At 40.2% G+C, this 25,665-nt stretch overlaps 2 protein-coding genes across 3 annotated transcripts in view; one reads left to right on the forward strand and one right to left on the reverse strand.

The window, feature by feature from the left end:
* PLPP1 (phospholipid phosphatase 1) overlaps positions 1-21,087 on the forward strand; it is a 67,414-nt gene extending 46,327 nt beyond the window's left edge. For both annotated transcript variants that reach the window (XM_054185315.1, XM_054185314.1), the window contains exons 4-6: positions 5,356-5,413; positions 18,263-18,439; positions 20,642-21,087. In XM_054185315.1, the coding sequence (XP_054041290.1) occupies positions 5,356-5,413; positions 18,263-18,439; positions 20,642-20,767 (361 nt within the window). In that variant the 3' untranslated portion in view covers positions 20,768-21,087. The remainder of the gene's footprint in view (positions 1-5,355; positions 5,414-18,262; positions 18,440-20,641) is intronic.
* Positions 20,965-25,665, reverse strand: part of MTREX (Mtr4 exosome RNA helicase) — a 46,316-nt gene continuing 41,615 nt past the window's right edge. Inside the window, exons 25-27 of the mRNA XM_054185306.1 lie at positions 25,461-25,623; positions 21,525-21,629; positions 20,965-21,212 (exon numbers count right to left, since the gene is read on the reverse strand). Of these exons, the coding sequence (XP_054041281.1) occupies positions 21,160-21,212; positions 21,525-21,629; positions 25,461-25,623 (321 nt within the window). The 3' untranslated portion in view covers positions 20,965-21,159. The remainder of the gene's footprint in view (positions 21,213-21,524; positions 21,630-25,460; positions 25,624-25,665) is intronic.

Below are 25,665 nucleotides of genomic sequence, written 5' to 3' on the forward strand. Positions count from 1 at the left end.
GGGGGAAGAAAATCGTATGGGATGAGTAGTTCTTTTTAGTGAAGTTTATTCCTCTAGTAGCTGCTGGTACAAACCACTGCTTACAGATGTAGAATAGCTAGCTAACTAGTCATTGCCCAATTAGATTGTTCCATCAGTGTGTAATACTACTGTTTAAATAAATAAAATTTACATGATATATGCATACTTGGGATGTATTCTGAGATATTTCTCTAATTCCCAGAGAGGAGGAAACACATACACCCCCACACCCCAACAAATTATTCCAGCAGAAGTTTTTAATAACTTCAAAATCTGGTCAACCACTGCCACTACAAGGCAGTGAAGACAAGCCTTGTAGTACTCATAACTGAGGAAAAACACTTCCTTCATGTTGATCCTGAGCTTGGGAAAAGGTTACTTTATACACCTGTTTCTTGCACCACCTGCAGGGCTTGTTTCAAAAGTGTGGTGATGGGGAAGGTTGTTAAAAATTAGAAAAAGACTGCCTGTTTCTTCCTAGAACCTGCTAGATCTGTTTTATGTCACTAGGATAAGCAGGACACTTTCATATCTGTAAGATAAAGCATAAGGTCATATCTGTAAGATAAAGCATAAGGTAAGATAGCCTGTAAAAGGAAAAATATGTAACTGCCTGCAGAAAAATGGCCATAGTCTCATGTGTATTAAGTGTCAACATTGGCAAAGCTTTCTCACTATCTGCCACTACTTAAAGTGGAGCTGAGTGGATCTGCCCCTCACCCCAAATGTGATTAGGGAATTCTGCAAGGCATTTAATATTATTAGTAAGACTCATGTCAGACACCTCTATCAATAAAACTGTCCAGATGAGGGTTACTTAATTGGAAAGACTCTGGAAGCTTTTATGTTTCTGTACATGTAAGGCTTTGTACTTATGTCTGGGTTTAACTACTGGGAGAGAAGGAAGAAAGTGGAGAAATTGGGAATGTTGTCTTTTGAAAATGGGTTTCTGATTAGTTGCTGATATTGTTAAATAGAGGAACTCCTTGTTCATTTACCTAGACATTTCTTTGCAATAATTGCAGAAGGACCTAATTTCAGAGTCCTCAAACCTTTGAACCCCATCTCATCTTGAAAGTTGTACTTGTGCAAGTCTAGCACTTAAGAAAAGAGCAGATGCTGTGAAAACATGTTGACTGCTGAATGCAGAGAAAATGCACTTTAAAGAACACGGTGCTTCGGTTTAAGCATAGGACTACCACTTTACTAATCCATGTCCTCACGGCACTCAGATTCTAAGAGTGTTTCCCTGACAAGCACGTGGAGCTCTCCGGCTTACTCGACACAGATGTGGTGAGCTGCAGCTCTGTCTGGCACTTTCCCCCTCCACATCAATGGAATGGGCAACACAAATGTCAGTGGAAGCTTTGAGTCAGACTTGGAGAATCCAGAGATCTTGAGGATAGAAAGGACTTGTTGGCTAATCCAGTGGGGAGGTTTATTTGCTTTGATGTGAAAATGTGCATATGCTTTGCTGGGCCTCCTGTTTTTTCTCTAAGAGATCATTCCATAATTCGATAGTTATATTGGGAAAATTCCGTATCATTAAGCCTCTGCTAGGTTTATTATGGCACCACAAGATGCGCTTTCTTCTTATTTATCGCTTTCTACTGTCATTTCTAACACTTACTTTCTCACCATTTGATGTTCCACTGTGCCATATGTATTTAGCTATTTCCTAGTCTTGTATTTCACTAAGACTATTAACTTCCCTGTCAAGACTCCTGCACTTTGCTTAAATGTTTCTGCACATTTAGGTGTCCTTACAAAGACATAATATGGAGTCAAGATACTGAGCTTGTTTACTGAGCTCCAGTGTTCAGTAATTCACTCATTAAATAAATGCACTTTACAAAATACTGCCAAGCAGAACTTACTACTTAAAATACACTCTATCTTGCAAGTGTAAGACAAATGATCCTTTTATTTACTGTTTGCTATGTTTAATTTTTCCACTAATTGAGGAAATGGTACCTTCTGTCAGGTGGGCTCTGCTCCCTGGGCTGAGTTGCCGTTGTGCATGCAAAGGAATAGAACAGAATGAAATAGTCAGTGTCAAGTCCTGCAAGGCAATCTGTTTTAGACTTGCTTATCTGGGATTAGAAATCCCGGCTAAAAGTACTGAGTAGTCCAGTTCAATTATTTCTTGTAGGAATTGCTTGTGCTTTTGATTATTTTTCCAGGTAGTCTTTAAAAATGCAGACTTAAAATAGCAAACTGTAGTCATTAATTGTAATCAGTCTTATGGCCACCTTTTTAAGGAAGGTTTTTAACTTTCTTTTTCTTTTTACTGTAACTTTTTAAGAAAGGGTTTTTTTTTTACTTTTACCTCTGTTGTAAACCATGTGAAATCTGGGGCAAAACTAAATTTCAAGAAAGCTAAACAGCCTTTAAATTACCTTGGTTTACGACCTTTTTGGGATGTCTAGCTGTACTATATACATTGGAAACTGAGAGCTCAATTGAGACCTGAAACTGGTATAGTGTTACTGCTTAAGGCATTCTTCCAACTTGGTAGTAATTGCCATTTGGTAAGTGGAAACAACTAAAGCTTATGCTTTTTCCTGTTAAAATCAAGCATTGTGTCTCACATCGGAAGTGATGTGAAGAAGGTAAGTATTGATGGAGTAAACGGCATGAATCTCTGCAAAGCTGTTCTTTTGATGTCTCACTCTGACATTTTAGAAAGAATCAACAGAAGACTTTGTACTTACCAACTCTATTTCATGATGCTACACTTTCACTGGATGCTGTTCCAGTATTCATTTGAAACAGATGTCCTGAAATCTGACTTGCAAATTCCTGCTGGGATAATTTAGCCTTTCCTTCATTATCAAAGGGTAGAGCTTTTGAGAGATGTCTATACCATTTTATTTATAAGTTCATCTTTTTCTAATACTTATGCATTCCTTGGACTAGTAAATACTGGTTTGGGTTTTTTTAAGTAAAAATTTATTTGTTTTTGAAATGCTGCCTCGTGGCAAGCCAGCACTTCCAGTATGATCACAAAGAAGCCTAGGCAGCTGCTAGGCTGGTTTGATAGACAGGATGTTCTCCTGGCTTTGGGAAGATTTGTTTGCATGCTGAGGAATCATTGGGAAACTTTTCCATTGTCAAGCTTAGTGTTTGAAATGATTTTAAGATTTATTTTTTTAAAAAATGTCTGTTTATTACAAAGAACTCTAGAGACAGCGGTATTGCCAAAGAAATTTCACTGGGATTGCACAATGTACAAGTTGGATCAATACTGTGTCCCAGTTATATTTCTGGCAATACTTATGTGCTCAGCACAACATTTTCAGTCATGCACAGCATGCTTATCTATGCCTGATGAGAATGCATTGAACTTAGAACAAGGCATTCTTAACGTTACATTGGGCTAATGCATTCCTAAAACCAAGAATGCCAGTAGTCAAAAACACCTTTAAAATGGTATAGGAATTCCAAAATAAACTTGAAGAATTGTATTTATTCCTTCTCTTGCTTAATAGCCTTCTGAATTCCTTCAGTTGGCAACAGGTTGCCTTCAGAAACTGTAGGAAACATCATCTTATGGACAACAGGAATAGCTCCAAAGTGAATGGATAAAATACTACATGTGGCTCAGATGGCATGCTTGTCTGAAAGACAGAGGTCTTCAATATCCTTATTGTATTGGCTTTCGTAGTGGACTCTAGCCCAGAGAATTTAACTGATGAAGAGTTAAAAAGTACTAAAGTGGAGAAGGGATGTCTAGCTAAAATGTAATCTTAATGTTTTTGAATTGTAAATATCTGAAGATAACACATTATCAATACATCTTTTTAAGAACCAAATTGAAAAATATCTCTCTGTGTATATATATGTATGCATATATATGTATTTATATATAATATAGTCACACACACACAGTCATCTTATTCTTTTCAAAATTGCTTAACTAGTACCTTTGAAACTGAAAGCTATTTGCAGTGCTTTGAATCAACTATAAACCAAGAATTCTAAAACCTATGGAGGAAATTTTATGTGGGGTTTTTTTTTCCTAGTACCTGATGCAGTTTTGTAATTTTATATATGCAAATTAATGCAGGAAGTTTTGCAGTTCCGCTTATGCACAAGATTGTTTTATTGCCTTCTTTGTGGTATTTGAGTAGTGAATGATTAACCCAGTTATCTTACAGTGTATCAGAGCTGCCTTCGTTACTCTCTGAAGAGTGGAAATGTTTCCCTTGACCAGGAATTTCCCTGGCCTCAGGCTCTCTGCCTGGCTGAGGCACCAAAACAGGGACCTGCTGGATACGGAGGGCAGTCTGGAGAGCTATGAAACTTTATTGTTGGCCTTGTTTGTGTGTGGAGGGCTGTGTTAGTTACGTAGCTAAATTGCACAGAAGCCTGTCTGAGACCTGTGAAGCAGCACCATTACAAGGCTCTGCGTTTAAAATAGAAAAAAGAGTGTCAGTACAGTTTCTTTCATATCTCTGCTTAAGACAGAATTAGAAATGTCTTTCCATTTTGCACTCGCCTCTTGATGAAGATGTGGGTGGGATTTATTTTCCAGCTGTGGTACTCAGCTCCTCGAAGAAGCCGCCTGTGCAGGGGAGGACCTTGCCAAAGGCACACTGAACTGTCAGCATCGACTGTCCAGTCCCCTTCAGTCTGGCCCTGCTATAGAAGCCTTCATGAGTTGAAGGCAAAGTTGACACTGTTTAAATGAGAGAGCCAAGTATGAAGCTATTTCAACAAATATTAGATGAGGTGTCATCTTTTGCGGTTGGCTGGCTAATGAACTGCCTTCCTGCATTTCCCTCTGCGCTTCAATGATAGATGATCGTGGTCTTTATGAATCAGTACACTTAACGAAGGTATACATATGTATACACGGTATAAACATCTAGATTTGCATTGTTAACTACTGTGTCTTGATGGTGACGAAATGCAACTAATTGGTTTGGGGTGATTAATGTGTTAATTTTTCTCATACACATACTGTGACTATCAGATAAGTAATTTAGAAAAAAATAATAGTTTTCTGGTATTTATCAAGAAGATGAAACAAATATACTGCTTTAAAGGACGCTTTATTTCAATCTTTGAGGATGCGTTCACTTGCTGTTTGAACTTCAATGAAAGGACTGGTAGTTTCTACCTGATGTGGAGATTAACTTAATGCTGGAATAGGATAGCTGCTGAGCATCAAGTCTGTGCTGTTTGTCAAAAGCTGTTGTCAGCCTGGATAGTCTCCTTGAAAAGAAAGTATGGAGATGTTTGCATTTTACTAGTTTGCTTGTGTAAGATAAACTAGTATCATTGTAGACCGAGAAAAATAATGAGATGTCTGATTTTCTTCTCTTCCAGACTATCATTTTACTCTGGCCATTCTTCATTCTCCATGTACTGCATGCTCTTCCTAGCAGTAAGTATGCTCTTTCCATCTGAATAGCAACAAAAAGTCTGTTAGTTACCCCATACAAAAATGGAAATATTTACTTAGCTGCATTGTGCAAGGGACAGTGCTTTTGTAGGATGCTTGTTTGAGATAATTGAAGATTTCTCATTAGGTTGTAAGGGAACACCACTGATACTGGGACAAGAAGTAGAATTATGTTCAAGTGCCTAAAAACACTTAATATGGTAATTGGCTTTTGTGAACCTGGTGACAAGTGGGTTTGGAAAATATGCTGCTATGTAGATTTAGTTATATTGAAAGTATTGTAAGCCATATAAAAATATATAATAAGACATGTCTGTCTTAATGGAACATGCAAAGCCTGTTTAAAAAACAAAAAGGTAAAGTTAAACCCTGATCAAATGTGGGTGGGACCATAAGCATAAAACAGCAGATAAACGTGAATTTTTAAATTCCTTTTAATTTTCTCCTGTCTTGTAGAGGCAGGGAGAGAGAGTGAGGGAAGTTAGGGGACAGAGCTGTCTGTGGAAGTAAATACTAATAAGATCAATTCACTAATGCTTCAGTTGGAGCCTACTGTATTTCAGTTCAAGCTGTTCCAAGTCGGCTAGGGAAAATTATCCTAGTCACTCCTGGGATAAGCTTTATAACGCTGAAAGACTGGTTTAGTTGTTCTCTCCCTGCTAATTTGTAACACAGAAAGTACTAAACAATTTTGTGCAACTTTGTTGTTAATGTAGTACTACAATTAGGCTCTAGTCCTGGATATAAATTGCTAACATAATACATACATGCTGGGATCTTCACAGAACTCGGATTCAATTTGCATTCTCATCTTGATCGCATTTTAGTTTTCTTCCTGTCTCTTGGCAATAGTGTAACAGCCACAGTGAGTGGACACATTATTCAAACTATACAGAAAGGAGTGGCTCTTCAGTATGACTTTAATTTTATAACATTATCTTTTTAACTTTATTTTAAAATAAAGCTTTTTCAGAAGCTCAATATTCAGTTTGGAACTATCATTGCAGCTTGTTTATGGCTAAACCTGTTTAGTTCCTCTCCCCTCTCTTACCTATCTTTATCTACTTTATCTAACGTAAATATAAAGAATTCATAAAAGTATTATGTCCTGGATTTGACTAGAATATAGTGCAACTTCCTGTCTGTCAGCTGTTTTTTTTAATGTGTCTTTATTTGCTCATTATGACTAGTAGTTTCCAAAATTACATAGGTCCACTTGTGATACGATTCCAAAAATAGAAACCACTGTTTCCATCGTACAGTGGAGTAATTACTATTATATAGCATCGTAATACTGATTTGCTCCACTGGGTTCAGCCATACCCTTCTGATCCAACTTCTCCGTGCATGATTTTGTTGAGCAACGTGAGAATGTGATACTGCCGCTGCTCAGCAGCACAAAACTTAGAGACAAGAAAAAACTTGCTAGGTGTGTGGCAATATGTATGGCTTATAACTTAATACTGACTGGATTACAGTCATTTGGCAGGGATCTGAATCTGTCTGACCTCTGTCACATGTATGTGTAAGGAGAGTCCTGCTGGCTGCAGCCTGGGGAAATGGTGGTGGTCTGGAGGACTTCTCAGCTGTACAGACTGAGAGAAAGGAGTTGCTATTTTCAAACCTTGCATCTGTTAATTAAAACCTCTGTGTTCCCTGGCTGCTGCCCACCCCCAGACCTTCCCACTTGCTGCAGTACTGAGAGGCCATCTCTAGTTGAACACAGTACAATAGAATATGTGCTGAGCAGCGTGGACTTCGGACCTTGTTTGTGTAACCTACTAGGATATGAAAAAAATGCAGCATTTGGCAAGGAAGCAAAGAATTCTTTATTATGAAGATCCTAACTTCCTGTGGGTTGAATAATGTTTTCTGTAGTTGCCTGTGGCATGGCTTTTTGAATCCATGCGAAGGAACTTGTGTGGAGAGTTCCTCAACTGTGAACATTGCCTGTCTTGGGGCTTTGTGTGTGTGAGAGCTTCACTCTTGGCAACCTTCTGCATGGGGGACAGGTGAGAAGAGGTGGTCAAATCCATCCTCTGTATACCGCTTTGAGATGCGTAAATCGTTGTGTAAGCTTGTGTCAGTCCTGGTTCAGCAATGAAATAAAACTTGCGGACTTTCAGCATGCTGCTACAGAAACTGTCCTCCTGTTCATTCAGTTCTGTAGTAACAATGCAAGACAGCATGGTTTTACTTAGCTCCCTCAAGCTAGAAGGGTACAGATGTCTTTAACAAATGTCAGGTTAAGAGTTAGTGTTTTATGGGAGATCAACTTGTTATTCAGTAAACTTGCCAATGAGTAGACAATCCTGGCTGGAGGAGAAGGCATTTTTCATCTATTCCTGCACCCCAGTTTCTTGTCTTGTCTCTAGCTGATCTATTGCCCAGTACAAGTAAGAGGCTTTGTGGAGATTAGACTTCTACTTTCTTCTGTCCTGTAATAAGATTATTCATCCAGAAACTGTTGGGAGACCTTCATGGGGACATCTGAAGAAGGTTAATGACTCTTGGGCCAGATGTTTTTACCTTGCTCGTTAACACAGCATTACTGCATACCAATCTTTGCATTGAATGTGATCTTTTTATTACAAAAAAAAAAAAGAAAAAGTACAGATGTCTTCAAACAGGCAGCTACTGCAGGAAGGTAAGGAAAACTGCTTTCTAACACTCCCCCTGCTCCTTGCTCGTGTGGCAAGGCAGAGTGCTGCCACTGGCTTTAAACCAAAACCGCGGCACTTGATAACCTGTTCTTTAACTGAACTCTGATGCTGGCTCCATCTGCTCCTTGCACGCTTACTCCAGCCGCGGACTGGAGTCATGAGCAGGACAGAATTGTTAACATGTGGCATTACTCACAGGCCAGTATTAATCATAACCAGACACTAGCATGCTGGTTTCTGGAGAGGCTGCTATGTGTGCATACTGTGGAAAGCATACTCTTAAGTGTTACTTGCTGAACACGTGTACTGTGTCAGGTTATGCATTTCAAAAATGAGGGAATGTTTTTGGGGAATCAAAGGGAAAATGATCTCTGCCACAGACAGCAAAAGCAGTGCAACTGTGAAATGAGAGATGCTTGAAGTGTGTGGCTTAAATAAAGCCACTTTGCAAAATCCTAGGCAGAGTGGTGAAATACTTCTGCAGCTTCAGTTACTTAAAGCAGAATTGCTGAATTACAAACAAGCTAAACTGCAGCTTTTTTCGGTTCTGTGCGCTTGCACATGATGGATTAAAAATGAACACGAGGGGGTTCACCAGCATTTTCAAATGTTTTAGATGCTTTACACCTTTGGTGACATGAGAATTCCACAAGTCTCAGTGTGAACTGTGGTATCTGAGTTCTGACTGCATGACTTTGCTGGTATCGGGAGAAAAAACCCTGCAATTTTTAATTGGGCTGCATGTCCCACCTCATAGTGAGGGCAGTACATGGAAGCACCTGACAGCTCAGGCTTTATATTCAATGTGAAGGAAGTTTTTTGACAAAATGGTAAGCTGTAGGTGCTGCTGAACTTTTTTTGAAAGTTCATCTCTTAACAGTGTTGTGACTTTAATGTCTTCATATTATGGGGGCTTCATTACTCCGATAACAGGATTTTATCTGGCTGCTTTCTTGTTTTCTTGATACAGGAGTATATGGAAGAAAATGCATTATTTGATTCAGAAGGAAAGATAGAAGCAGAAAAGCTTAAAATTCCAAATTGAAAATACATACCTTGAATTTAAAAAAGCTAAAGAAACATGAAAGAATATCATGCCACACGAACTGTTCAAAATGAATATTCCAAGAAAGCACGTATCTGGGAATTTGAAGCATTTCTCCTTAGTTTGTCTTTTGGTTTGTGGGACAGCATGTGAGAGCAGAACCTAACTCTTAACTTCGGGAGAGGAAATACTTACTTGGTACATAATTTGGCCTCATGTCTTTCTGGGGGGACATAAATAACCTTTATTCCCCAGCATTTACAGTTACTTAATATTGTCTTTACTAGGTTCCTTGCAGGAGCAGTGTTCACCTTCCATGCATGTGGCAGTCAAGCTTTTAAAGGTTTTCTAAGTAAAAGGAATGAGTCTGGGATAGCATATCTTATATACTTCCATAATTGATAGCAGCTTCATTAAGCTAGTCCCTGCTTTAAAGCCTTTTATGGCAAACTAGAGTGAATCTACACTTTGATACCATGATAGAATTGTCAGTGTCCTCTTGTGCAAAATCTGGACTTGAACTGGTCTCCTGTTGCTTGCTGTGTGTGAACATCTGGCATTAAAACAGGAGCAAGTGCAGTGCCTAATGCATATCACTGTGGCACCTGCCACTGAGAAAGGAGATCTGTTTGTCTGCAGAGTAAGGAGAAGAATTAATAAATTCTGTTTCATAAAACACTTACCTAACAAGTTCTAAAAGAATGATAATATGATAGAAATGTGTGGGTTTTGAGTAACTTTAGGGAATGTTGAGTACTTTGTTATTTACTTACTTAAATGAGCAGTGGTCTATGTCACTTATCATTCTTACATCATAGAGATCACTGCTGCTTTTTTAACTGGATGTTATGCTGCTCTGTACCTGTAAAAAAGCCATTGTGTCCAGGGTGACCAGTTTAAAGCCTGGGTTTTCAGCCTACTACCAGGTTAGACTTATGGTTTCTTCTAGTTTCTGACTCATTGGTATATGGAATGAGTGAAACCACAGAAAAAAATCTGCTTGCAGACTGTCAAGTCAGGAAGTTGTGTTGGAGAATGTATTCTGAGATTCATTTGGCAGAGCTAGGTGGGTCAGTTTGGGTCCAGACGGAGCCGTTATCTCTGGGAAGTTTTTGCCAACAACAGCTTCATGTGAGAACTAGAGGGAGTTTGAGCTGCAACAGTATGTGGGAACCCAGTGACCTAATAACAGATGCTGGATCCCAAATGGTCTCCATCATCCCCTTCTGCGGCTGCTCCTTTCTTTTCATAGTTAAGCAATTGGCATGGTCTCTCCTGTATCAACAAAACCATGGGCTTGAAGAATGGGAAAGGTGAGTATAGTTGAATACCTCTCCTAGCAATGTCCACAAGACCAAACTAGCACCCTTCCTCTAGAGGGGGAGATGCTGCAGTTAATAAGTTTTTTTTCCTTTGACTTTTTTTAAACTTACGTCTGAAACTATCATAAACTAAAATGCTAAATGCTTGCTGTCCTCAGTAGAGAGAATGACCCTGCTGGAACTGTTGCAGTTGGCAGAAATAAGTGTGTCCCTGAGGATCAGATTGCTGTAACAGGGTCAGTCTTGGCTGTAGCTGGCCTGGACACTTACTTCCCTGCCTGCACCTAACCTGGGATGAAGAACAGGGCCACAGAAACCCAGCCAAGCTGCCCTGCTATTCTGGGGCCAGCAATGTGTTTGTATTGCTTAGGCTTGGGACAAAAGCGGATGATGAATCTCTGCACAGCGTAACTTGAGTGGCCCTCAAGCTCTCCCACAGTTCTTTGGGAAAGAACACCCTGTGTGTCCAAGGATGCAAAGAATTAGAGGGGGACGGGAGGGCAACTGGTATTTCAGTGACCTCGTCTGACAGCTTTCTTTTGCAGAGAGATCATAGGCTAAACACAAGTGAAAGCAGGGTTTAGGCTGCTTTTTGTACTTGTGCTCCTTAATGTGCCAACCAGGCTTTCCTCTTGAAATATCTTACTTTAATTGTTTATGTTAGGATTGGAGGTTGAGTGAAACAGTACCCAAGTAAGACCCTGGGAGCCTTTAACACAGTATTTTAGGTATGTCTGTCTGCATGTTAGTATTTCTTTACTTTCCCAAATGCTACTGACTAGAGCTACAGAACAGTCTTTAATGTGTTCATACCCACATGAAAGTTGAGGACTGCCTAGTCTTCAAAAACGAATGAAAAGACATCTGTTACTGAAAATGTTTTGTTTGGCTGTAGCTGTGGGTAGTACCAAGCATCTTGAAGCAGAGATGAAAAAATAAAGGGTAACTGGTCATGCTGTGAGGCTTAGGTATGGAGACACTTGTGCTTCTGCTTCTATGTGCTCCTAGTATTATTTTAATATTAGTATTAGACTTATAGTAAGCAAAGCAAAACGACTTCTCCATAGTTTGCTTGGGAGTTATGGTTGTCAGTACTGGTGAGATTATTCTGAATTGGCTCCAGTAGGACTGAGCTGAAAGCAATACCTTCCAGTGCTTATGTTCTTCTAGTAAAGGTTTCTATAACTTGGTAGACACAACAAAAAAACACTTACTCCAAATAGAAGGAACACATTTGGTTTTTTTTCTCTTAAGAAAAGAGCCAAGTGTTAGCAATTGCAATGAAATAAAATGTTATTGTTTATCCTGCTTTATGGTAAAATGATGTCAATAAACAATTATTTCTGCAATGTACAGCCAAGTTGAGGCTCGAGGATTAAAAACCCAAAAAACATTACTTTTCCAGTGGGAAATGTCTGTACAGAATAGATTGATTGTACTTTTGATATTGAATTGAGAGTTGGGCTATTACTAGTAACAGACAGGATTTTTTTCCCCGTTGTATAGGAGGCAGCTCTTGGACACCAATTGCCTTTTCACAGCAGCATGCAGCTATCTGAAAGAGGTCAGACTAGTACATATTCTGCCCTTTTTCTCTAGTCTGGTCACTTTCTCCTCGCCTTAATTCAGCTGTCCAGTGGTTCAGTTCCCTGTACCAGTTCAACATAGGGTTCAAACATCAGAGCTGGCACAGGGGAGTAAGCAGGAATACACCTTTAAAATAAAAGGTATAGACCATCCCTTTGAACAGCAGCCTGATACACCTCCACCTTGAAGAAAATGCAGACCCTAACATCCTTTTCCTTCACTGAAAGGGGAAAAATTAATTCTGAAGTGTTGCTTCTTTCCCCCTTGTTTTCTGCCCAATAAAAATAAAGAATGGATAATACTGCATATGTACCAGGGATCGTAAATATGTATTTGTTATGAAAAGGAGGAGATCCAATTAAAAAGGCAAAATAAACATTAAAGTTGCTTTTTTTTTCTTTAAGAACACCAGCTTGTGAGTGACTCATGAATTCTGCTACACCTCTGCAGTGCTTTTATAATATGGTTCTCTGTTTGGATGTGAGGCTGTTGTGTTTAAAATTACATGGGGTAGGCATTATCCATATTAATATCAAGCTTCACATATAACAAACTGCACATTGATTTCTGGTTTGCAGGCAGTGTCTTGTTGGTTGGTGCCTAGAGCTCTGTTTATTCGTAGATACAGTGCTTACAGGTATAAAACAAGCGCTTGCACTTGCATGTAACATTTGCATAAACACAAAAGTGTGTATGACAGGTTCTTTCTCAGCACATCTTGTGGCTCTTGGCCATTCATTGTTTTGTGCTCAGAACTGCAATTTTTAAACTGTTCCTTAGATTCTTACACTTCCTTGAGTTCCAGAGTTTGTGCTAGCTGAAATGTGATTAATAGCTCTTATACAAAGCTATTTGAACAATGGCCTTTATACAAACTACCTTTTATACAAGTGAATCTCTTAAGTTTCCTGTAACATGCAAAAAGGGGAGAGCTATTTTACAAACCTTCACAGAAGAAGTAGAGAGCTTGGAAGATCTCTGAAGATCTCTACTTCCTCCCCTGTTGCCCAACCTGAGCAGGGCAGAGATGCCTTGGTCTGTGCTGCTGGATAGTTGATCAGGGCTGGAACAGGGAGATGGCAGATCATCCATCTGTCTAAATGTTTATTTTCTGTTGCTTTATAGCATTATCCAGGGTGAATGTCTCAGCTTTCATCCTCTTGGAGGATCTCATTTGAGTAACTCCTTGTACCAAAGATACTCAGATGCAAACTGTGTCTTGTAGAAGTGGGTAGCACTGTGGTTTCTGGAGTCCCCTCTCCTCACAGAAAGCCAGTGACGCTTATTTACTGGTGGAGCTGGAGGGTGGATAGTTACTTTGGCACTCTGTGCATCTACTTGGCTCCCTAATGGAAGAATTCACAGTGTTAGGAGCAGGGAATTGTGTCCTGTAAGGATGTCCTTGGGTTATCCATAGAAATGGAATTTTCCTATCCTACAAATGTGCCTGGATTCTCAGCCTTTATTCCTATCCCCAGGTAGAAGAATTTTGCGCCATCTTTTATCAGATTAGAGGCTGTTTATTCTTCAGACTTTGAAATGCTGGTGCCTCCTGTGCTTTCCCTTCTTCCTTCCACCCCTGCCTCATTAACAAAACCACTGAAACATGGTACCCTTCATATCCCCTCCCTCCACCCCAAAAATCCCAAAGCCAACCACATAGATGTGTACACATACTTGAGGTGGCTTACACATTACTGTTTTGGAGCTTCTCGTTTTGTGAAGAATCCTTGTGGTGGATTTCCACAGCACTGATTACTGTTTGTGGCTCTTAGGACTTTTTGGGTCAGCAGACTTGCTTCGAAGTTTGAGCTTTTCTAACTGTAGTCAGTAATGGATCCAAATACTAATTATAGCTGCAGTAGGATCTTGTGCCTGTTAAGAGCAAAAGAGTAATGCCATAGGGCTTTTCCTCAATGCTCAGATATCATGAAACCAAAGTTAGACATGACTAATGGTAAATGCTAAGTAAAGTAAATGCCATTTACTTGCTCTTTCCCAAAATGCGTATTGACTACTATGGTCTCTCAAAGTAGAGTTTATTTCATAAGAAAACTGACTTTCTGCACCTTTGTTTCTCCTCCAGACTCTTACTATTCATACTTGGACAAATTGAGAAGTGTTCTCATTTCCCTGTGTCACAGGGGAGTTTCCTCTCTGGGAAAACCATATATTCTCTCTGTTTTGCTATTAAGTTCATGATGCTCTGAGTATATTAGGATTGAGGAGACAAAAATAAGAGGGGAAAATAGGTTCATCTCCAAAGGGAAAGTGTGCTTCTGTTTCTTAGAACAGGACACCTGTAGGAAATGCAATTACTAGGAAGGGCCTTTTGATATCAGGAAATATAAAATCCTATTGAAGAAAATCCATTTTCAGAAAGTGATAGAACAAATCAATTGGTACAAGTAAAACTCTTCCTGGGTGGGAGAAAACCTCCCCAAACTTTTTTCCTTTTGACTCCCATTCTTGGAGGACTGAAAGGGCAAGGGGATTTCCCATATCTTAATAGGCAAAACATTTTGCAGTACAGAATTTTTTGTGTAATAGGATTTTGGGAAAAAAGATGAGAAGGTATTGAATGAAAAATGACATAGGAGTTTTAAGTATTGAAACTAAATATCTGAAATATGACCTCAGTAATTGGAGTGAGTAGGTTTTGGTAGATTTAAAAGAATTTTGTGCCCTTAAGGTGGTGATGTGAGATATTAGCTGTTAGGAATTTTTCCTTTCTTGTGGAGCTGCGTGGTTAAACCTCCAAAAGTCCATCTAGGAAATAAAAATCACTGTACTTCAGAATTGGGTAGGCAGGCATGTGTATATGTGTATTCATACTGCTTTGGTGGAAGAGCAAATACTTGAAAGCTATGCTAGAAATGTTAAGAGTAGCAAATGATTCTCCAGTTGCAGAGACCCTTCCATTCATGTCTGTGGCTTCTTGCGAGAAGCCACAAAGTAGCTGTGAGTTTCTCTTCATTCCTGTGTGTATTTTTAGAAATGAAGTACTAGACCATAGATTAAGAAGAAACTTGTGTTCAGGATGTGTGTGGTGTAGAGAACATACTTTCATTATAAAGTAAGCATTAGCTAGTAGGGGAAAGAAAGTTGGAGATTATTTAATCCCATTACAAGAAAGTTTATTTGAAATCTATTTGTGCACTCTTAAAAAGAATGAACAAAACAACCATGAGAAACAGGAAGATGGGGGAGTGAAGAGAAATAGATGGTAGCTGAATGATATTACTGAACTATGGGACAGACGCTCAGAAACAGGATAGCAGGGAAGCTATAGCATGGTCAAATAGCTGTCACTGATAGGAGAGACACAGTGTTCTGATAGCAACAGAACAGCTCTGGATGCTCCTAGGGCGTTCATAGGCTCACAGTTGTATTTCTCAGCAACAAGTGAAAAGCTGTGAATGGGCATGACAGTAGTATTGACCAGATGACGTTTTCTAAAGTTTCTGCTGCTTCTGTAGATTACGAATTTTACTTGTAAAGCTTATTCCTTTCTAGCAAAGAGACTTGGGTGGGGAGACAGGCAGGGATTTGCTTCCGTTTCCCTTCTTTAAGCCTGTGCTGTAAATGACTTCAAAGAGGAGCAAAAGAACCTGAGGCACGCTGTGCATATTGGGAGGGGTTCTGAAGTCATTGCCCTCTGTTAGTCAACAGGGTCAAAATAGTAGTAAATGTTAATGCAGCGGGACATCTCTATATTGTTTGTATAATGCTGTGTAAGGACTAATACTCTTGGGCATACTTATGGTATCAACCTTGGTTTATATTTAATGGAATTACAAGGCAAAAGCTCTTCCTGCGTGGTCCTGCTGGCCTGTTTCAGCCCAGAGGTGGCTGTTGCCTTTCTAAGAGTGAGTCATGGTGGTAGGAAGAATCTTTGCGGAGGAGCATCACTGCCTGAGCCTATTAAAACCAGTGTCAGTTTGAAGTTACCTGCTTAAAAATAACAGGGATTTTGCTATTGCAGCAGCTGGTTAATAAAACAATCGCTCTCAACTGAACAACAACAACGAAAAAAACCCAACACAATTGTAAGCAGAAGAACAGTTGCGGCTTCTGAAATTAAACCCAGCAGTGATCAGTCACACTGACACTTCTCTGTGGTATGATTTCTCACCCTTCTCACACTAGTTTTAGAAGAATATAAATTCATCTGCTAGTAGATGGTGCAAGAAGGGCTTTGGGCATTTCCTGTACAGCTACTGGAGTTGGTGGTGTGCAAAAGCACCTAGAACTGATGGAGCCTGTAGCCAACTGCATGTGTTCTGCAGGTAATAAAGCAGCTCCAGGTCGTCTTTATGACTGGAGAGTACTCTCTTAGTATGGAATTCAAGTCTTCATCTAGATGTTAAATCCAAGTTTCTTGTTTGATGCTTTGTCAAGCAGAAAGAAAATCCGAATATGTACTGCATAAGGGAGATTCAAAAACTGTTTTATTGGTCATTCGGCGGTGTGGGCTGGCATCTTTTCAAGTTTGCTTTTAGTGTGGCTTGCCTCATTTTCATCTCCTGTTCAGAAGTAAACCTGGTTCCCCACCTATCTGCAGTTGCATAACCATTTTTCTTTCTAATACGAATATACATCCCTGACAACTACCAGAAATGCTTACATAGAAAAAAATTTTTTACAGCAAGGTATTTTTAGCTGTCTTAAGCAGAATTTAGTGGGAACAGGGAAAGAGGAAAGAACAGCCAGCATTGAATCATCAGCCAGCTCTGTATAGGCTACCAGCCTCTGCTCCTCAGACCCACTTCTGTTCCATTTGGTGCTCAGGTAGTGCTCTGGTCTGCTGTTGGTAAATCCAGAAGTCGTATTAATGAAAGACCATTAAAACACCTTTTGTTAAAAAAAACTGTGTGTCAGGGAACTTTTGAAGTGGCTAAATAACATTTTCCCTAGTGGTGAAATAAAGGTCCCCAGAAATATGTAGTGCCCACCACTTGAGGGTGGGGTGGGGGGAATTATTTTCCAGTTCAGGCTTAGCTGTAGCTTCTTCAGAGTCCAATTTCACCCTGACCTTGCTATTAAAGAAAACCGGTGATGGATAGGGTTGATCTTTTTGATGCTCCATTTATAGCTGAAAAAGTCAGCATGCCAAAATTATGATGTAAGTTACTCAGAGAAACCAACCAAACATTCCCCAAATGTTTAACTTTGGAAAGTAGCACCTTTGCATCTACAGTGTGTGCTCTGTGCCTGTGTTTACATTGTAAATGTAATGCTTTTAAAAGGTAGCCATGGCTTTTGAAGTCGGCAATAGAGGGATTTACCAGAAGCTTAGTGTGCTGACGTAGTGCCTGAAGCCTGTGTTTTAGTGAGCTTCTATGATTTTGCAAGACTGTCAATTAAGGTTTTGTACTTGACCTGAAGTTCCTAGATGGTACTGAAAAAATATACTTGAACTGTTAAATATAACTTCCAACTGTATTGTTCTCCTCCGTAAATCCGGTAACTCTGGTCCTTTTTTTGGTGACAGGATCAAGTTCCAGAATAAATTCAATGATGTTTACAGGGTGGATTTGGAGAAGCTCCTCTTATAGCTGAAATAAGAGGTCTCTGTCCTAAGACAGACCAGAGAAGGAAACAAAAGTAGGGTCTTAGATTGGATGGGAAAGTAATAAACATAGTAAATTTGAGATAATACATCAAAAGCATATACACAACAGAAATAGTGCTGAGGGGAGAGAAAAAGCATGGGAAGTGCACGTACACACTTGCTTACCAGAGTGGTAACGGGGTTAACATGCAGCTAAAAAGGACTAGGAGCAGATGGAGCTCGGTGAACTGCACCAGTGACAACTGAGGAATGTGATACTCGATGTTATCAATCATCATATCAAGTTAGTTCTGACACTTAATTGCAGCTGGAATATTATGCTAAAAGGTGATAGTACTAAAGGTGATGGGAATTGAGAATAAAGTTAAAAACTGTCAGCTCTGCATTTAGTATATGTAAACTTTACTGAAGACGTTAATGCTATCTGCTCAGAGCAAGATGGGGCTCCCTATGTTTGGAGGACTGTAAATTCGGATGGTTGCTAGCTAACATTTGTATATCACTTGGAACATTTGTGGACATTAGTATGTCTCTGAACATGAATTTCAACTCAACTCTTTGAAGAGACCCAACACAATTTTACACAATTATTGCTTCTATATTTACTGCATTTTATAACAATTTCTCTTTTCCTTTTAGCTTTACCTTCAGGCCAGAATGAAAGGAGACTGGGCAAGACTTGTACGTCCTACTCTACAATTTGGTCTTATTGCTACATCTATCTATGTGGGTCTCTCACGTGTTTCTGATTACAAGCATCATTGGAGCGACGTTTTAACGGGGCTCATTCAGGGAGCATTGGTAGCTGTGCTCATTGTAAGTAATTCCCGAGGGGGGGGGCGTGTGTCTAAGTGCTGCTTTTATAGACAGCACCTTAGAACTGCAGGCTGTGTTCAGAGGAAAGCAGACCTGTCTTCATAATGTTTTGAAATTGCTGGAGAGGGGAAACAACTCCTTGAACTGGGTGTAGCAACAGTACTTCAGGGAGTGAGGCAGACTCCGGGCCAATGATGAGATAAGTGGCAGGTTTAGCTGTTAGACAACACAAAATTGTCCCTGCCCAAGAACTTTTCAAATAATGGAGATGGAAACACTCAACTGCAAAACCATGTGGGCCTCTATATAACCATAGCTTTTACTTCTAGCCAAATTCTAAATCTCAGGTACAATAGCAGAGGAGAACTGTGTATGAGGTAAGCAGGGCAAAACCAGGCCTTTAAGGATAAGGACAGTGTGAAAGTGTCAGCCTCTGCCAGCTTATACAGCCTGCGTTTTCAGTCGAATGGGAAACTAAAACCTTTCATGGCTTCTTGTGTGCGTTTTGAGTGCTAAAAAGTGTTCACAACAAGAAGCACATGAAGCTTACCTGTACTGAAGAGTGAAAAGCTATCCCAAGGAACAGAGCATCAGCTAAACTTGGAGCCACAGGCCTGGCTGACTTAGTGGCAGTGGTTGTGCTGGCTGTCACCAGAGTGCCATGGTGGATTCATCCATGGGAAGAGACAGATCAGAGGGGCTTGTGGTGCAGGGACATGAACTAACTGAGGTCATACTGGAGAATTCCCTGACCAAGAATTGAGGCTTAACTGGAAGAACCACTTCCAAGATAATAAATGCTTTCTCAGCTGAAAGTCAGAAGCTTTGTTTACTTTTTGTGACCAATCATCAAAACAAATCTTGGAGCAGCTCTGGGAAACTATATATACTGTATTAGCCATTATTAAATAGCTGTGTGTTGACTAAAATGTAATCCTACTGCTCATTTTCACACAGTCTAATTTTCAAAGAAAAGGGATGCACAGAATGAAAACATCAGGGATACAAGAGACGTGGGCACTTTTATTAGGAATACACGCATAGCAAAGGGTGTTGGAGATCTTGGACATGCTTAGCAATACAAGAATGAGTAGAAGGTGGCATTACAGTGAACAGACTTGAAAGATGAGGAATTTATTTTTAAGAATACCACCACCACCCCCCCCAAACAAAACCCTTATCTGAAAGAACTGAAGAGCTCACCTCCATAAACAGAAAGCTGAGGTAAGAGCCTGCTGGTGCAGCAACTGCAAATAGAGCACTAAATTGAGTGAATTCAGCTTTAAGTGGAAGCTGAAACTCATCTGGTATGCAGCTGCAGCAGCATGCTGGGCCATCAGAGCCCTCGGTGTGGAAGATGGTGTATTCCACTGCCCTGAACTGTGTTCTGCAGCTGTCGGGTTTGCAGTGGGAGGGGAAGAGGTGATGGAAGGGAAAAAAGGGATTGTAAGGGAAGGCTTCTCATTTATTGCACTTCATGAAGCGCTGTACCCCACACATCCACTGCTAAGACTTGGTAAAGTGGGCATCAGGAAGAGAGCAAGCTGCAGACTGTCTCACAGTTGGAAGCTGTGAAGGAAGTGGGGTGATATGTTCAAATGAGTGCGGGAAAGGATAATGTAGGTAGAGTTGGACTTGCCAGCTGCTGGAGCTGTGGGTGAGACACATGGACTGAGGAAGGAGGAATCCAGGCTTGGCTTAACAGCTTTTTAAGAAATGCAAGTCAGAATGACACTCCAGAGAATAACAGTTTCTAATTATTGAACCTTCCTCCTCAGGTGAAGCACAAGATCTCCTGTCCTGTTCTAAATAAAAGATGGAATAAATTTAGTCATACATGTAATCTGTGCCCTCAGCAAGCATAGCTTGCTCCTTCATTTAGAGTTGTTCAAACCATTGCTGCTGTAATGAAGCAGTGCCTGGTAAGGCAGTTAGCTAGCACACAAGCCTTGAATTTGGCTTAGACCGTCAGTGGCTAAGTGGTCAAGGGCAGGGGCGGGGGTAACAGCTGCAGAAAAAGCTATTGAAAGAACAGATGCCAGAATTTTATATGAGACTTCCTAGCAATTTTCTAGTGTTTTAATCCATTTAAACTTTTTACTAGTTTTGATCATGGAATTTACCTTCTGCAAAAGCGTTTACTTGTTGTTTCAAAGACTTGACTTAAAAGTGCAGGAGCTTAACACTAATTTGTTCATTTAGGTTGTGTATGTGTCTGACTTCTTCAAAGTGAGGGGATGTACATTTCAACCGAAAGAAGATTCCCATACAACCCTACATGAGACTCCAACAAATGGAAATCACTTTGGCAGCAATCACCAACCATGAAGAATGACCCGTCTTGCTCTCTGAAAGGAAAACTTCACAAGTCTAACTATGTAATATAAGTAAATGCCTTTAAGGGACTGCTGCTGCTCTTGGATGCTCACTTTACCTGTATATAGTAACACCTATCACAGTTATTGTATATCTAAACTTTAAATTGCTGTTGGTTCAAGCTCTTGCTTAAAAGAAAAAAAAAGCTATTCAAAATGTAAATTTTTATTGAAAACATGGTAACAGATATATTACATACACTGCTGTTTGTACATGCCTTGTTGAAACAACTGTGGTTCAAATACACACCATTAAAAGAAATAATGACTTGAGATGTAAGATGTGAAGCTGATTAACTTGTTCCTTAATATGAATCTAGTACGGTTTTTAGAAGATACCTTCTCTTACAGGTAAAGGCTTGCAGCAAACACAATATCTCTCTTGATTTTTGTAATCCCTATTAAAAAGGAAATCCTTATTAATATCCAGCAGTCATAACTAACACAATCACTATTTTAAGTACAGTTACAAGCACGTAATGATAAAGTGTTACAAGTCCTAAATGGATATCATTATACATCCACTGTCAGTCACAAAATTAATTCAAACCTTGTAACATGGATGTTATCTGGAAATAGAGCAATGATGCTGTTTACCATGAATCTTACAATTACTAAATCATTCACCTACACCCACACCCCAGCTCCGCCACCCCCTTTTAATATGCTTTCTAGAATTACTTCTTATACTGTGGAAGTGAAATACATACCCTCTGCAAACTTATTTTCCAATTCTGTGTTTCCAATGGCTTTTGCAGCCTGGCACATCTGCCGGAGCAATTCTTCTAGCCTTCTCATGCAACGAATTATGCTACCTGTATAAAAAGAATGAGGCAAAACTCACTGAATAATGCAGTTGCTTGAGCCCACTTTGGACTTCTTTCCCTGTTCCAATTATCTAGAAGCCAATAGTGAGAACGGCCACAAGTCTTAAGCTTGGCTTCTGTTTAACAGTAAATTTCTCCCTCGGGCATTTCTTTGAAGCTACCACTAAATACTTGTCCTCTTCTTGTTTTCTCCTACTATTTTCACAGCCTCTAACTAGTGTCTAGTCAGAAGATGTTCTGGGCTGTTCAGTGATTCCTAGTTGATTTTTCTTTCAAGCGCAACCATACAGGTTTGGGAGATTCACAATGTAGGGTTATTTTTTTTGATAGCCCTCAGTTTTTCAGACTTACCACAGTAAGTGGTCTACCTCACTACTCCTGTGCCTCTCAAGAGCCTATGGACCACTCTATCACTCAATTGCATGCATACAGTAATGCATAAATGCTCAGTCCTGACATAGCTCCTACACTGCAACTTAATACCCGCTGTAGTTTTTTTACACATTCATCTTGTTTTTAACTTCTCAATTCAGCCCAAGCCACTGTACTGAGTTTCACAAAAAAATGAGCCTAATACTTATGCTCTTGTGGTGGCATGGAAACAGTGTGCTGTTTGGTCATTCCCCCAGCATCTTCTCACACCTACAGTCAAAGTTATTGTATGCAAAATGACTGTATAGGGTAAACACAGGATGAAGGGATTGAGAGCAGGCCTGAGGAGAAGGACCTGGGGGTACATGACCCAGCAATGTGTGCTTGCAGCCCAGAAAGCCAACTGTATCCTGGGCTGCATCAAAAGAAGCATGGCCAGCAGGTCGAGGGAGGTGATTCTGCCCCTCTGCTCTGCTCTGGTGAGACCCCACCTGGAGTACTGCATCCAGCTCTAGGGCCCAACAATGTAAGGACATGGCCCTGTTGGAGAGGGTCCAGAGGAGAGCCACAAAGATGATCAGGGGGCTGGAGCACCTCTGCTATGAGGACAGGCTGAGAGAGTTGGGGTTGTTCAGCCTGGAGAAGAGAAGGCTCCAGGGAGACCTTATAGCGGCCTTCCAGTACCTGAAGGGGGCCTACAAGAGAGATGGGTACTGTTGTGACAGGACAAGGGGCAATGGTTTTAAACTGAAACAGGGCAGATTCACACTAGATATAAGGAGGAAATTTTTTACACTGAGGGTGGTGAAACACTGACACAGGTTGCCCAGAGAGGTGGGTAGCTGCCCCATCCCTGGAAACATTCCAAGTCAGGTTGGACAGGGATGAGCAACCTGATCTAGTTGAAGATGTCCCTGCTTATTGCAGGGGGGCTGGGCTAGGTGACCTTTCTATGGTTCTGTGAAAAACAAATCTCTAGACAAAGCATAGTACCTGGAGAAAAACTGTCCTGATGAAAAGAACATTTTACAAAGCTGTTGGGAAAATGAGAAGTTGCAAAAAGTAAAATAACAAAACACTTCTAAAAAACATTCATATGGTAGCAGTAGTAAGACGAGTTTGTGCGAGGGCAGCAATCTGTAAAACCTACTGCAATGATGTGAGGTGAAATAAACCAAACATCATCTATTGGACACAGCACAAAGCCAAAGCAAGTGACCCGCGGGCAGCGCCCCTGAGCCCGGCCACGCTGCCTTGTGGCAGGCCCCGGCTGAGCTCCCAAAGATCCTGCTCATCTCCATTTACAAGGCCAACCCTGACACCCATTCAGGGAGTACTCATTTGCAGGCAGCTTAGCTGGCGCTGTTGCAGACGTACTTTTTTGTGCATGAAAAAAAAAAAAAAAATCACATTTTTGGAATAAATTACCATTGTCTATACTTACTTCCACAACAAAACAGCTGATCTGCAAACTGATGAATAGGTCACCGAGCTCAGTTTACCATTTTTCCCTACAGCTTTAAGAAAGCTTCTCTAATTTCTATTTCTTCCCAACACACACATTTCAGCTTAATGACAACTCATTTTCATTAGCCAAACATCACTGCTCCAAACTGTGGCAAGCACGTGTGCTCTTGGAGCACTCCGGCTTATGCTGCAACCCACAAAGGCAGCCACTTACTTACCATAACTACAGGCTTTCGCACTACTCAGAACTGCACCCAAAAGGGGTTTCAGGCAGTTGACCATCATGACTAATAAAATAGCAGAACACCATTTAGGCTAGTGAGAGTGGAAGTGTGCCATCAACTTGAGGTTTCTCTCTAGAGAAGTTCTGCTACTGCCTCTTGAGCACAGTGTTTCAGAAAGCACTTTTAATAAGCTGGAGGGGGTGGCGGTGATGAAGAACTAGTTTTAAAAAAGTGGTGGCTTCCAATGCACTCTCTAATCAAAATTAAGACAGGAACCACCAATATCCAAAATGCAAATTTGTACATAAGATGAAAGTAAGGATGCTGTGGTTTTTGGTTTGTCTTTTGTCGTTTTTTTTTGTTTACTTGCTTTTTATTCTGACTTTTCATTTCTTTGAAATCACTGTTGCGACTGGGCTAACCAGGGCAAACTCCCCTGGGATTTAGCAACACCACACTGCATTTAAGATAAGCATAACTGACAGTGGACAGCTGAGGTGCTTTCCTTCCTTTTGCACAGAAAACCAGCCCCTTAAAAGTTAAGGGAAGAATCCTGCGTCAACCCCTGCCACAAAAGCTGAACTTCTCAAAATAGGCCCATAAGATCTCATTTTAAGGGAGCTAGCACTGTTGACTAGGACAAAGCTGACCAACTAGCCTTAGCCCAAATATGGTACATGGAAAATGTTACTGCCCTGGGTATTCTGAATGGTCAAGTGCCAACATAAAAACATAAGCCATCCCCTGTTTCTCCTTTTGTGTTCCGCTTACTCAGGCTGCTGCTACAGCAGATGTAAGGCTCAGACATTCATTGCAACAGAAGCAATCTAAGGCTGCCAGGATTCCTGTTGCTCACAGACAACCTGCTTTAGAAAGTTCCTGGGTCTATGCATTGTACTGCAGAAGTGCATGAATTCCTTTGTTTTAAGGGCTCCCATTTGCAACTGCGTATGTACAAACAAGAAAACAGCATTTGAGAGAGGCAAGACAATGGCGACAGTAACAACTTCAAAAAGGATTTTCAAATATCAGTCATTACACGAAGACTTGTAAGACTGGTACACCCATCCTACTGTTCTTCATGACTTTCAACACAGCCCATAAAAGATGAAATTGGGTTTTTCATTCTGGTTTGACCTTCAGGTGGATGGTTTGTCTTTTTGCAAAGTATCTGGGCTTTAAGTCATCCTGCCTTTAAAATAATGAAAACTAAGCATCCTGCCTCAAGGGGCAGTTTCTACTACTCCAATTTTAGGAACCAAATTAGCTCAGGTGACAGATTATATCTAGGCATTTCAGATATCTGTGTTGCACTGCAGTGATGAACCATCCAAAACAGAGACTTGGTTACCACCTCTCATTTCTGTCATCATTAAGGCAGCAGTAGGAACTGTCAATTTACCAGGTAAATAAAACACTTCACTGCAATGAGGAAAAGCGCAAGAGCTGTACTTCTTAATGGCAAGCATTTGGAACACATTTTTTGCTTAGGATTTCTGAGTTTTACAGAAAGTTTTTAAAATGTAGAGATATTCCTTTTAAAAATTCTTCTAGAGATTCTAAATTATCAACAGTGTAACTATAAATTAATATATACAGTAAACAAGTTTTTTCCACACCTAGTTTCAGCTGTGCAGATACTTGAATGCTTCTGAGTTAATAAATTTTGTGATCTATTATAAGGTTATTCAGAATTACGATTCCATGCTATGGAATTACCATCTCAAAACTCCTAAAGAAGAAATGATTAACATACCTTCAAAGACATCAGTCATTTTGCAGATGTGAGCAAAGTTGGCTCCGTTTGCCCATGTATACACAACATCCATTAGGTTGGGTTTGAAAGAGTTTAAGTAATTTTCCTCATCAATTTCCAGTTTTGCTTCTGCTGACACCTTGGCGATTCTTTTTGCGCACTCCTTTAAAAGAAAGTATTTTAAATGTATAATATGCTTAAACAG

This window comes from Rissa tridactyla, chromosome Z (assembly GCF_028500815.1).
Source record: "Rissa tridactyla isolate bRisTri1 chromosome Z, bRisTri1.patW.cur.20221130, whole genome shotgun sequence".
NCBI classification, from domain to species: Eukaryota; Metazoa; Chordata; class Aves; order Charadriiformes; family Laridae; genus Rissa; species Rissa tridactyla.